Raw genomic sequence first — 14,237 nt, forward strand, 5'->3', positions numbered from 1 at the left:
TGATGAGACATGTGGGGCCTCCTGGGATTGGGGTGGGGCCAGCCCTTTTCTCCCCACCCCAATGAGACCCCAAGTCGCCACCCATGAATGGCCTCTCTGGCTCCTGATCAAGCTGCTTAACGGCCATGATCCCAGAGACTCAGAAACAAATCTTGAAACCCAGCGGCTTTTGGCAGAAATACGTCCAGACCCTGGAATAGATTTCTGGCACCGGGGGAAAGGGTGCTGTCCCTCTGCCTGCTCCCTCTTGGCAGCTCGGTGGCTGCCATCCTCAGAGGTCATTGGACAGTCAGAATTGGGCCTGCAGTGACAAGACATCAGGGCCTCATGGGATGCCAGTGGAGCCGGCCCTTTCCTCCCCGCCCACAGGAGATGCTGAGTTGTTGCCCCCCATGAACGATCTCTCTGGCTCCTGATCAAGCTGCTTAGTGGCCATGATCCAAGAGACTCAGGAACAAATCTTGGAACCCAGCAGGCAGAAATCCCTCCAGATTTGTTAAAATTTGTAAAAATCACAGTAGTGGCCGCGCAACATGATATATTATTCATAACCAGCAATAGAAAACAAATTGTGTACTGTTGCATTTTCAGCAGATCTGAGTATTGGGGAAAATCCCAAATAGTGGTAGGTCTGGTGTTGAAATATTGAGTGTAATCAAAGTAAACAGAGAGTAATGTGGAAATCATCTGCCCCACCGGTAGGGGGAGGGTGTGAGATGGGGGTATACTGGGGGTTTTGGTGGTGGAAAATGGGCACTGGTGAAGGAATGGGTGTTTCATTGTATGACTGAGACTTAAACCTGAAAGCTTTGTAACTGCTCTCACAGTGATTCAATGTAGTGATTCAATTGTCCTCCCTTTGTTCATTGATTTGGAGTGGCCCGGTAACTTCTCCATTATGAGACTTGTTGTTACTGTGTTTGGCATATCAAATATGTCATGGGTAGCTTGCCAGGCTTTGCTGTGCAGGCAAAATATTCTCGGTAGCTTGCCAGGCTCTCCGAGAGGGGCAGAGGAATTGAACCCGGCTTGGCCAGGCAGGTGGCTTGCAAGGCAAACACCCTACCACTTTGCTATTGCTCTGGCCCAGTAATTCAATAAATAAAATTATCACTACCACTATCACTATCACCCATTGTTCTTCAATTCGCTCGAGCAGGCCCAGTAACATCTCCATTCGTCCCTGTCATGTGTAAGTGTAGCCCCATGACATATTGGGGGTTCCTTCAGGGTCAGGGGAATGAGGACCATTCATTATTACTGTTTTTGACATATCAAATACACCACGGGTAGCTTGTCAGGCTCTGCCATGTGGGCGGGATACTCTCGGTAGCTTGCCGGGCTCTCCAAGATGAATGGAGGGTTTTGGGGGCAGTCTCTAATCACCTTTATAGGTGTTTCTAGTCAGGCATATAGGTGGGTATGATACTCTCAGTGGCCTGCCGGGTTCTCTGAGAGTGAGAACTAGAGAATAAGAGGTTGTGCTTCCGGGAGCTTGGTTTTATAGTCTCTGGATGACTGTTGATGGGGTTACATGGCAGTTGGTGGGTGTAACTGTCTAGCTACTGGAAGGTGGGGGAGCTGGGTGGAGGAGGCCCAGTCCTGAACTGAGCAGGCTTGGTGATCTCAGTCCCTGGTCCTGCATACCTGGGTTCCTCTGCCGGTTTGTCGTCCAAGCATGTGGAGAGTGGTCTCAGTATGGCTTTGGCTGGGTCCTGGAGGTCTTTAGCTGTCAGGGCTCTGCTCGGGGCGGAGAGGGAAACTCAACCTGCCCTCCTCCAAGGGGCCCCGGTGAGGACAGCCAGGCTCAGGGGCAGGAGATTCTTCCTTGTTCTCTTCTGGGAGCTTAGTTTTATAGTCTCTGGATGGCCGTTGATGGGGTTACACATAATATAATATAATATAAATATAATTATACATAATATAAATAAAATTATAAAAAAAGAAAAGCAAGGTGGTGTTCATGCCCAATCCAATCAGCCTAATCAATGGCTGAATAAATAGCAATACTCCTACATAAAAAATAAAAATTAAAATAAAAAAAAAAGTAAAAAGTCTCACACACACACACTACTATTGGCCATATACACCTCCTATTTCCTGGACAACATTTAGACTCAATTAAAGTCAGACATTCATGACCTGATGGTGAGTTGGTATTCTCAGTTATTAAACTAACTGTCATCCCATATGCATATAACCTAATTTAAAGAGGAGTATGTGTGGTCAATCCAGCTGAAAGTATGAATGGTTATCAAGGAGGAAGCTGCACAGTGAAAAGAATTACTCCTGCAAGCCACATGAGATAATTACTCTGTCTGTCTGCATTCTTTAGGATAGTTGCCACAAATCCTTTAGGACTGTAGATAAAGGATACCATTACTTTAGGTCAAGTTTAGGCATGGAGACAAAAATAGTACACTCCAACAGCAGAGAAGATCTCAACTCAGTGACCCTGACCATGCCTTGGTTTGTACTTTCTTCTGCCAAGTCTTTTAGTCATAGCATGATGCTAACCAAAAAATGTTTACATTTTCTCTTTCATAGATTGCTTTTTCAGTTAAGTTGGATGATAAGAACAGCAACTCAGGCTTCCTGAAGAATTGGCTAGACTGACGGGCTGAAAACTTGCTAAATATGTAAAAATCTTGACAAACGTATATAGCCTCTATGCATTATAAAGGTTAACATTATGAAGGATTAGGCCATGTACTTCCAAACACCACATCAAATCAGCAATTTCCATTCTGGTAGCAATGGTGGCCTCCCATAGAGGATAATGATTGCAGGAATTTGTGGCTGAGATAGCTCAGAGGACTAGTGTAAATGCTTTGCATGTAAGATGCCTGGGTTTTTTGTTTTGTTTTGTTTTGTTTTTTCTTTCTTTTTGGTTCACACCCAGTGATGCACAGGGGTCACTCCTGGTTCTGCCCTCAGGAATTACTCCTGGCGATGCTCAGGGGACCATATGGGATACTGGGAATCGAACCTGGGTTGGCCGGGTGGAAGGCAAACACCCTACCTGCTGTGCTATCACTCCAGCCCCAAGATGCCTGGTTTGATCCTTGGCACCACATGCCCCCTTCTCCCCCAGTGCCACTGGCAGTAATCTCTGATCAACACCTAGAAATACCCTCTAAGCAGCACTGTGTGTGATACCCTTGCCCCTCAAAATAAAGAAAATAATGCAGGAATTCCTCTCTGCCTCTATTTCAACATTTTCAATTACACAGAAGTATGAGGCAAGATCTTTTGGTTGGATTATCAAAACCCTGATTACCTCTGTGCTACCAGCTCCTCAGCAAGTTAGTCTTGCCAAGAAGATCAGGCCAAAGCTCAAACATCTCTCAGAAGCAAGCAGACTCTGGTAGGATCTAAAACAAATACATTTTAGTATGAGGCAAGATCATAGGCATATAAATGTAGTTTATAGGACAGTGGGTGGGATACTTGCCTTGTGGCTGGAGTGACAGCACGGTGGGTAGGGCATTTGCCTTGCATGCAGCCAATCTGGGTTCGATTCCTTCGTCCCTCTCAAAGAGCCCAGCAGGCTACCGAGAGTATCCCACCCGTACGACAAAGCCTGGCAAGCTCCCCGTGATGTATTTGATATGCCAAAAACAGTAACAAGTCTCACAATGGAGACATTACTGGTGCCCGTTGGAGCAAATTGATGAATAATGGGAGGACAGTACAACAGTGACAGTGCATGAGACATACCTAGTTTCAATCCCCACATCCCATATAGTCCCCCAAGCCCCACCAAGAGTGATGTTCAGAGCCAGGAGTAAGCCCTGAGCATTGCTTGGTGTGGCCACAAGCCAAAAACAAGATGTTGGTGACAGGGGCTGGAAAAATATAAGAGATGAAGCACATAAGGCACTTGCCTTACACTTGCTGACTCAAGTTCAATCCTGGGCACCAGGAATGAACCCTGAATACAAAGCAAACGTAAAGCCCTGAGTAACACTGGGTGTGGCCCCCAAACAAAACAAATTTTAGGAGATTCCTACAGTACTTGTTTTAGATCCAACCAGAATCCGCTTGCTTCTGAGGCCTTCTAAGATGTTTGAGGTTTGGCCTGATCTTCTTGGCAGGACTAGCCCACTGACGAGCTGGTAGCACAGAGGTAATCAGGGTTTAGCGAACCCATTTATTCTAACTCCATAGTAATCAAATAAATTCTATCAATTGTTATTTGGAAGAATTTGGAAGAATCTGGCCTAGATTCCTTTCTTCTTGGCATGGCTTCATGAGGAGGAGGGATACGCTTAAAATTTATAACCCTGAAATTTTCAACATCTCACCTTTACTTTTGCTCTTTAATATACCTAGCATCATCAACCTCTTTTCTCCTTCCAAATGAATAGCTTTTTGTACTTAATTTTTTTACTTGCTGCCTACCTTGAGCAGCAGATGAGTAAAACCTGAGGTTGATAACATTTGCTGAGCCACAAACCCCAGTTTATTCAATCCCAGCTTTCATAGGACTATTGCTATATTAAATGTCCTTAAGGTAGGAAAATTTGAGCCATTCATTAGACAGTGATTAGATTTCTTCTAAGTGCTTCATAACATTTAACATTTAACAAATCTTCTTAATGTTAAATATTAAATAAACTAATAATGTCTCCTGGTTTAATTTACCCTTAGGGTAGTAATCTATGAGATCAGAAATCTATTCCTCTTAGAACAGGATGGCACGTACTTGACAATTAGTAAAGAGCTCTATTATGTATATACATATATATATATGAGCTTTATTATGTTGCTTGTGACTAAAATAAAGCAGTTCTTCCTTTGATTTTCACATGCTCCCTAGGATTTCTTTCCCCAATTCTGTTACCCCTTGTTCATTCCTTCCTTTTGTCTCTTTCCTTTCTCTTTTCCTCTCCTCAAACACTTCTAAGTTTCTTTCTTCCTTGGGTCAGACACTCAGCAACAAAGATTTAGCAAAATAGATCACCTTTTTATTTACCATGGAGCTTACAAACTAGTTGAGAATTAAGAGACATCAAATTATTATCACCTATGTAATTTCAAACAGTACTTAGTGACATTTAGGAAAATCGATCAAATCTGTGAGGGTGAAGCCTTTGTCTGGAAAGTGGGGGCTGAAGGGGTAATGTGTAGAAGGATGGGTGGGAAATATGAGGTGGGAAGAATGAGACTAACAGGCACATTCAGAGCTCCAGGGTAGAGATCAGGATTGTGCTAGGCCCTGGCTTTACCTAACAGAGATTCTCATCAATATCTGCGGGAGGAAGGATAATAAGAAAACATAAGAATCAATACAAAAGTGTCCTTTAATACTAATCAATTAATACATTTTAACTGCTACAAAGAAAATTCTCTCTGGGAGACAGAAGTGGCACTAGATGAACTCAAAGCATGAGTCAAGTCATACTCATGCTTTTTAGAAAATTGAAAGATTTTAGTATTTTCCCCAACGTAAATGGAAGCTACTAAAAGGTAATTTTTACAAGTACCAATAAATAAAACCCACTACAAGGGGAGGTTTGGGTTTGACCTGAAAGTGCAATTAGATGTAACCAAAAATAAAAGCATTAAAAAGTATTGTTCTGAAGACTTCACTTGCATGATTTCATTTAATACCTGAAAGGGTCCATGATAGTATGACTATTGTCCCAGCGTTGCAGAGAGGACACTAAAGGCTGTGTGCACTACGGATAAGAGGCAGAGAACCCTCCTCTTAACCAGTGTATCACCTAGGCCTGGAGCAAGAATGAGGCGTGGGCATGAACAGCTCATTCTGATCTTCTTGGCAGGACTAACCGCCCACTGAGGAACTAGTAGCACAGAGGTAATCTGGGTTTAGCTAATCCTCTTGTTCTAACTCCATAGTAATCAAATAAATTCTATCCTGGCTTTCCATAAAGATTTTTCTGCTGGGAGATAATGTTCTGACCAGCCTACACATGCATTTTGTTCCCATTGGTAATTTTATTATTCATTGTGAATTAACAAATTGGTATTCTTTTTAAAAGTGAAATGCATTTAAAAAAAGAAAAAGGAAAACACGTATACTCCCTAATTACTTTAGTTTGAAACATAAAAGCCAACATATAAAAATGAGATTACGGTCATTGTCTCTTTTGTGCTTACTGGCTCCGGCTGGGGCGAGAGTTGGGGGGGGGGGGGGGGTCAGGAACTGGAGACGAGCGAGCGCTGTTCTCTCCCGTCTTTGTCAAAGCCCCTGCACAGCCTGAGGGCTGCCATTGTTTCCCACCCAGCCCACTCCCACCTTCCCTCACTGAGCACAGCCCCGCGCTCCGGGCTCTGCAGCTTCCCCATCTGAATCATTCTTGGAGCCCGAGCAACTGAGGCGGGGGGTGGGGGGTGGGGGGATAGCGGGGGAGGTCACTGTACAACGGGGTCTCCCTACCGGAGGGCGCGTGCGACCGTCGGGGCGGGCGGGCTTAGGACCTCAGACCCCGACCTAGTCCGGGTCACCTGCCCTCCGTCCACCGGCCCTGGCCAAGTGGCCCAGAGACAGCCCCTGTCCGTGCGTGCGTCCCTAGCAGGCAGGAGCTCCAGCAGGAAATGGGCTCTTGCTACCCCCCTGGGCCCTTCTTTCCCGGGGAGCCCCGGGTATGGTGAGCTGGATGGACGCAGGTGGAGGTCGAGAGCGAGCGCCCGGCCCGGGGGGGGGGGGGTCGGCTGGGACGACACTCAAAGGCTAAAACCGCCCCCCCCCCCCAAGAAACTAGTCAGGTCTCCCGCACACGTGACTGGAAGGACACTCGGTGGTGGGGCGGGGGGTTTCCTCTCAGACACTGGGCTGTGGGCGCGGGCCGGGCGAGCCATGTGAGCGGCCTCCTCTGCCGACCGGCCCGGGCCGCCAGGCACGCGCGGCGGCCGCCGCCGGGGGCTCGGCCCGGGAGAAGCCCCCCGCACCCCTCCTGCTCGCTCCCGAGCGCCTTCGCCGGCCCCTTCCCACCACGGAGGCTTGAACCCAGGCGCGACCGCCCCTCGGGCTCCGCAGCCGCCAGCGCGCCGCGCGCCCGGCCGGCCCGCCAAGATGGCCACTCGCACGTGGCCCGGGGCCGCAGCTCCCCGCCACCGGGTAGTCGCAAGGTGGGGGGCCAGGAAGACCCTCCGCAAGGACAAAACCTTCACCCGATTCTCCAGGCCACCGCTGGGGGCCGCGACCTCGCGGCCAGAGAGCCCAGCCAACGGTCGGAAGGGAGGTGCCATGTCACGGCACAGGGGGGGCGCAGCTCCGTAAAACCTCTGTCGCCTTTTTTCCCACCCGCCGCGCGGAGGGCACGACGCCTCGGGATACTCACACTCTTATATATCACCCGTCAGATCTGCACGACGGGGTGAAATCGCCTCAGAGAGGCAAGACGCCGTCGGCGCCCCCCCGGCGCGCATCGCCGAATGGTTCCGCCCGCGCCCGGCTGTCGCCCCGCCCCTTCCCCTGCGCGCGGCGGCGCATTGGCGCGCGGCGCCGAGGGGCGGGGCCCGAGCCGGGCGCGCGCCGGGGCTGCTGTATAAATACTGGGCCGCGCCGCCCGCCGCCTCGTTCGCTCCGCGCCGCCTGCCAGAGCACTGCTAGACGCCGCCTGGCCTCGCGCAGCGCATTCGCAGCCTCGCCTCTGCCTCGTCCACTCTCCGCTTGCCTCACCGACCGCCACCTTTGCCGACGCCAACATGAACGGGCAGCTCAACGGCTTCCACGAGGCGTTCATCGAGGAGGGCACGTTCCTCTTTACCTCAGAGTCTGTGGGAGAAGGCCACCCAGGTGAGGTGCCGGGGCCTGGAACGAAGCGCGGGGGAGGGGTGGGGGCGGGGAGGGAGGGGAGGCCGCAAGTAATGCCCGCGTCGGGGGCCGAGCGGCGGCTGCGCGCCCTCCTCGTGGCGCCGCCGGTGCCGGGCGCGTGGCCGCTTCTCCCCTCCCCCCCTTCACCCCCCGCCTCGCCTCGCCTCCCATCCGGCCGCGCGCCCGGGCACGCGGAAGATTCCAGAAAACGAGAAGGGCGTGGGCCGCGGCCGCCTTTCTCTTCCTCCACCCGGGCTTTTGCCCGGTTGCCTCCGCCCCGCCGCCCGGAAAATCGCGAGTGGGCGACCCGCCCCGAGGGCTCGCGTCCGGCCGGCCCGCGGGAGCGCGCGCCCCGCATTGCAGCCGCAGCCACGTGGTTGGCGCATGTGGCGTGCGGGCGAGGAGGGGGAGCCGGCGCGCTTCCGGAGTGCCGGGGGCGTGGGGGGCCTCCGGCGGGCGGCGCGGCGGCAGCGACCCCCTGGGACGGGAGCCGGGCTGGCTTGGAGGGTGACAGCTACCGGCTAAATATAGCGCCTGCAGGCGGCGGCGGGCCTTATTTGGGCCGTGCGCGGTGCTCGGGGCCGTAGCGCAGTGGGCGCCGCCGGGCCGTGGCCGCGCCGGGCCTCGGAGAGGGAGCCGGGCGGGAGGCCGGGTGTCCCGGGCTCTTGCCTTCGCCGGGCTTTGTCCACTGCGCCGCCATTACGGCGCCGTGAGGCCGCCGGGCCGTGCAGCGCGCGAGTCTTGACAGCGCCGGGGACGGGGACTTGGCTAATTATTTGGACAGCTGCTGCCCGTTCTTCGGGCGGCCGCAATGACAGGTTTCAGAGGCCGCCCTCGGGTCCCGTTTTCTGTCTGGTGGACGCTCGCCTGAGACGGAATCACATGGGCAGCTTTGGACTAGGAAAGCAGACGGACAGGCCACCCGCCTCCGCGAGGGTCTAGAGTGAGGGTCAGGCGGGATGGGGAAGTGCCAGTTTGTTAGGACTGCTTGCAGAGCCAGGTCTTGGACCGTTCTTTACTTTGACTGCAAGACACTTGACCGTGGCGGTGCTTCTAGAAAATTCAGGAGAAGGGATCGTTTGGAGTATTTCTAATTTCTCCAGCTTTCCGTTTTTCGGAATTGAGATCGACAAGGGTTCGCGGTATAGATTGGGCTGTTCCCAAATTATGGTAATTTAATGAGACTGCTCACAGACAGGTCATTGCTTTGCTTTGATAGGTATTTTTTGCTTTCAGTGCTTAACTTTTGGTGTTATTGGACCCTTAACCTATTACTAAAATATGGCAGACTGGGTTGCCTCTGGTTTCGGTGTTTCCAGACCTCCCAAGTGTAAAGGGGTTTCGTTCATTTTGTGGAATATATTGTGAAGTAGAATTGCAGCTAGAGATGCAAATGTTACTGAAATCACTGTACAGCTAAACATTTCCTAGCTTTTTAATATTTGAGGTAATTTGGATATGGGATTGAAGTACTTGAAAAATGCTTGGGTGTTCTACCTTACCTAAATTGGAGGGAGGGCTTGCCGTGCAGCTATATCTAAGAACATGGTGTCAGGTTTTGATTAACATACACCACTTTATCCCGCTTTATGCATTTGCTCTTCAGACAAATGACTTAATAAATCAGTACTTTAGTTAGCAGTTAAAGCTGAGTTGCACCCTTGAAACTGGTTTGTTTAAATGGATGATGGGGGGGGCGGCTTTTGGGTCACACTCAGCAATGCACAGGGGTTACTCCTGGCTCTTCACTCAGGAGTTACTCTTGGCGGTGCTCAGGGGGTGATATGGGATGCTGGGAATCGAACCTGGGTCAGCAGCGTGCAAGGAAAACGCCCTATCCGTTGTGCTATCGCTCCAGCCCCCTAAGTGGGTGAATTTTAAGTAAATTTTGCTACCTTAAGTATACTCATAAGGAGGGTGGAGTGCATAACATTAGAGTAACTTGGAAATTTAAACTAGATTTTTCCCTCCCCAGATAAGATTTGTGACCAAATCAGTGATGCTGTCCTTGATGCCCACCTTCAGCAAGACCCTGATGCCAAAGTGGCTTGTGGTAGGTTCAGAACACTCAAGTGATGGGAAGGAGGGCATAAAAAAAGTTGTTCTTTCCAAAAATGATATTTAAAACCTCTTTTATTAGAAACTGTTGCTAAAACTGGGATGATCCTTCTTGCTGGAGAAATTACATCCAGAGCTGCTGTTGACTACCAGAAAGTGGTTCGTGAAACCATTAAACACATTGGATATGATGATTCTTCAAAAGGTGTGTTTTAGTGAGTTGTCTTTTCTAAACTCTAACTCCAGTTGTGTAGTTTGATTATCCTTTTTGTTCCGACATTGAACAGTGTATGAAGGTATGTTTGACTTACGTGGTATTTCGATTTTCAGGTAAATGTTGAAAATAGAGGACATTCTCAGTCAACTTTTTTCAAATAAGGCTTTTCATTTATAGGATTTGACTACAAGACTTGTAATGTGCTAGTAGCCTTGGAGCAGCAGTCACCAGATATTGCTCAAGGTGTTCATCTTGACCGAAATGAGGAAGACATTGGTGCAGGAGACCAGGTATCTTGATAGAAGACAAACTACTCACAACTCTTAAATGTTATTAAACTTGAAAGTTTGGATTGATTACACTGGTCGCGCTTCCTTTTTTAGGGTTTGATGTTTGGTTATGCCACTGATGAAACTGAAGAATGTATGCCTTTAACCATTGTCTTAGCACACAAACTAAATGCCAAGCTGGCTGAACTACGCCGAAATGGCACTTTGCCTTGGCTACGCCCAGATTCCAAAACTCAAGTAAGTGATAATAAAATTGGGTGACATGTTAACAGTGGCATTAGGGCTTTTGTAAGTTGTTTCATCAGAGCTGAGTTTAGGGGTCAATGCAATAGTACAGCACTTTTTTTTTTATGAAGATGTCTGATTTTACTGCTTCTTTGGGGTGTTTTAAGATTTTTTTAATTTTTAGGTTCCTTTTATTTTTGCTTTTTGGGTCAGGAATTACTCCTGGCGGTGTTTGGGAGACCTTATCGGATGCTACCTGCTGTGTCTAGCTCCAGCTCCTTTGGTTCCTTTCTAATGTTTTTTTTTTTTTTGTTACTGGGTTTTCTGTTACTTTCTTAGGGTAGAGTTAGGGAGAACAAAGCCATTTTATTGTCTTATATTCTGTAATCTGTTGTCTTTTAAAGGTGACTGTGCAGTATATGCAGGATCGAGGAGCTGTGCTTCCTATTAGAGTCCACACAATTGTTATATCTGTTCAGCATGATGAAGAAGTTTGTCTTGATGAGATGAGGGATGCCCTAAAGGAGAAGGTCATCAAAACTGTTGTGCCTGCAAAATACCTTGATGAGGATACAATCTATCATCTACAACCAAGTGGCAGATTTGTTATTGGTGGGCCTCAGGTAAGACTTTGTAATCTGTATATATTTATGTATCTCCTGATGATTATTTTAGAGTTGTGGCTACCATCACACTTTTTTCTGGATTTTTCTGAAAGCCTAGCAATGACTTTTGAGGGTATTTGCTGGTTAATACAGACTAGGCATTTAACAAACTTGATCTGAGAAACAGTAATGAAAAGGATTAGTCATAAAGTGACGTAAATAAATACTGTGATTTCAGGGTGATGCTGGCTTGACTGGCCGGAAAATTATTGTGGACACATATGGCGGTTGGGGAGCTCATGGAGGAGGTGCCTTTTCAGGAAAGGATTACACCAAGGTGGACCGTTCAGCTGCTTATGCTGCTCGCTGGGTGGCAAAATCCCTTGTTAAAGGAGGTCTGTGCAGAAGGGTTCTTGTTCAGGTATATATTCTTTTATATAATAAATTGGGACTGATTAAACGGCATGTCAGTGGGAGGGTGTTTGTTTTTAAAGAAGTGCCATACCCAAATGTAAGTCTTCATCTCTGACTTGTGACATTTGCATCCTTTTAGGTCTCATATGCTATTGGAGTTTCTCATCCATTATCTATCTCCATTTTCCATTATGGCACCTCTCAGAAGAGTGAGAGAGAGCTATTAGAGATTGTGAAGAAGAATTTTGACCTCCGCCCTGGGGTCATTGTCAGGTAAAGATGGTAAAGCCTATTGCTAGTGAACCATTGAGGGTGTGGGTGTATGGATGTAAAATAACAAGTCTGAAGAGGTGAAGGTGTGAAGGAAAACACAATTGGGAGAGTATTTCCTAATGGGTTTGTTGCCTTTTTAATTGTTGGAATCATTGAGGCTTAAAGAAGTTTACATTATAATGCTCTGCAACTTAGAAAGTTCCCAATGTCATATTTGAAATTGGTGGCTTTAGGGTTGTACTATTTAAAGATGTTTACTTATAGTAAAGATAAGTGGTGGTTGGGGTATGGTCAATGTTGTTACCAAAAAAAAAAAAAAACATGGCGTAGGGTGTGGGCATGGAACCTTGGTAAGTATTCTATGATACCAGATGAGCTTTTCTGACACTGATATTTCTCAGAATAATGACAAGTTTTCATATTTGTTGAGCCAGGGATGGAAAAACGAGAACTATAGTTACTAATAAGGACTGTGCAAGGAGTTTGGACACCAGGAAGTAACATACTTTTGCCACAAACTTCTTTCCTAGCATATCCCAGAGAACTGAACTCATTTGCCAGAACTCTTGAAAATGAGTCTTGCTGATTGTTTTGCTTTATGCTTTAATTGAATGCTACATATTAAGTTACGGACTTGTATATTCCAGGGATCTGGATCTGAAGAAGCCAATTTATCAGAGGACTGCAGCCTATGGCCACTTTGGTAGGGACAGCTTCCCATGGGAAGTGCCCAAAAAGCTTAAATACTGAAAGTGTTAGCCTTTTTTCCCCAGACTTGTTGGCGTAGGCTACAGAGAAGCCTTCAAGCTCTGAGGGAAAGGGCCCTTCCTCCTAAATTTACCTGTCCTCTTTCAGCTCCTGATCAGTTGCAGGTCACTCTAGTCAATGACATGAATTTTAGCTTGTGTGGGGGACTGTAAATTGGGCTTGCTACTCTGTCCCTAGGTGTTTTGTTCACCAGTATAATGAATTTAGTGAGCATAGGTGATCCATGTAACTGCCTAGAAACAAACCAACAGCACTGTAGTAAATAATGCTTTGAGATTGAAACTTTGTGCCCCATCACCCAACCCTCTAAAAACGCTAGTAGCATTGACTTTCCCACCAAATGCTGAAGATGTCCTTGTAATGTGCACGTAAAGTATTTGTAGATCCATTATAGCCTGTCTGGCAATGCCACAGCCCTGTCAGCATGAATTTGTAATGTCTTGAGCTCTATTATGAATGTAAAGCCTTCTCTTAATCCTCCCTATAACTTGATCCATTTCTAATTATGTAGCTCTTTGTCAGGGAGTGTTCCCTATCCAATCAATCTTGCATGTAACGCAAGTTCCAGTTGGAGCTCTAGCCTGACACTTTAAAAAAGAAAGGCAGTTACCATTAAACCATCTCCCGGTGCTTATGCTCTTAATTGCCATCTCTTAAACAGCACCAAATCAAAATCTCTCCACTTTCAGCTGTCTTTTGGAGGACGTACGTAATAAGGTTTTTATTTAGCAAACCAATCCTATGCATGGTTTCAGCACTAGCCAAACCACCAACTCCTAGCTCTAGAAAAACAGGCACTTGGCAGCCTTGTGGTGTCATACAGAGAAGTCACAGGGCAATACCTGAGGTCTGTAGGTTGCACACTTTGGTACCAGATAACTTTTTTTTTTTTCTTTATAAGAAAGACTGAGTACTCCACACTGCACAATAGCTCCTCCCAGGGTTTTAACTTTGTTTTATTTTCAAAACCAGGTCCAATGAGCTTTCTGAGTAGTTGGTGTAGCTACAGAGAAACCAGCTTCCTTCAGAGAGCAGTGCTTTTGGCGGGGAGGAGAAAATCCCTTCATACTTGAACATTTTCTAATTGCTTATTTATTGTATTCTGGGGTATGGCGTAAGTACAGAGAAGCCATCACCTCAGATGGCAGCTTTTAAAAGATTTTTTTTTCCTCGACACCATGATTCCTTTAACATGTTTCCAGCATTCCCAGGTAGGCCAAGGTGTCCTACAGAAAAACCTTGGGTTAGACCTACAGGGGGTCTGGCTGGTGTTAACAGAAGGGAGGGCAGAGCTGGTGCAGCTGGCCATGGAGAAAGCGGACTTGGCTGGTGTGGTACAGAGAAGCCAGCTTGTTTACATGCTTATTCCATGACTGCTTGCCCTAAGCAGAAAGTGCCTTTCAGGATCTATTTTTGGAGGTTTATTACGTATGTCTGGTTCTCAATTCCAACAGTTTAATGAAGATCTAATAAAATGCTAGGTTCTACCTTAATTTGTCTCCATTATTTTTCAAAAGTGTTTTGGCATTGAATGTGACCTGAGAACATGATACATATTAATTCCACCTGTACTTGAGAACTGTCCAAACCCTCTGCAGACA

The 14,237-nt window shown here is 47.4% G+C and overlaps 1 protein-coding gene across 1 annotated transcript; it reads left to right on the forward strand.

Moving 5' to 3' along the window:
• Positions 1-7,583: 7,583 nt before the first annotated feature.
• On the forward strand, positions 7,584-14,129 carry MAT2A (methionine adenosyltransferase 2A). Its single transcript, XM_056116728.1, has 9 exons — positions 7,584-7,768; positions 9,762-9,839; positions 9,927-10,049; positions 10,239-10,351; positions 10,445-10,588; positions 10,981-11,199; positions 11,420-11,602; positions 11,735-11,868; positions 12,516-14,129. The coding sequence occupies exons 1-9, from the start codon at positions 7,678-7,680 to the stop codon at positions 12,616-12,618; spliced, it is 1,188 nt and encodes a 395-aa protein (XP_055972703.1). The 5' UTR covers positions 7,584-7,677; the 3' UTR covers positions 12,619-14,129.
• Positions 14,130-14,237: the final 108 nt, after the last annotated feature.

The sequence above is a fragment of the Sorex fumeus genome, unplaced genomic scaffold (genome assembly GCF_029834395.1).
Source record: "Sorex fumeus unplaced genomic scaffold, SorFum_2.1 ptg000003l, whole genome shotgun sequence".
NCBI lineage: Eukaryota > Metazoa > Chordata > Mammalia > Eulipotyphla > Soricidae > Sorex > Sorex fumeus.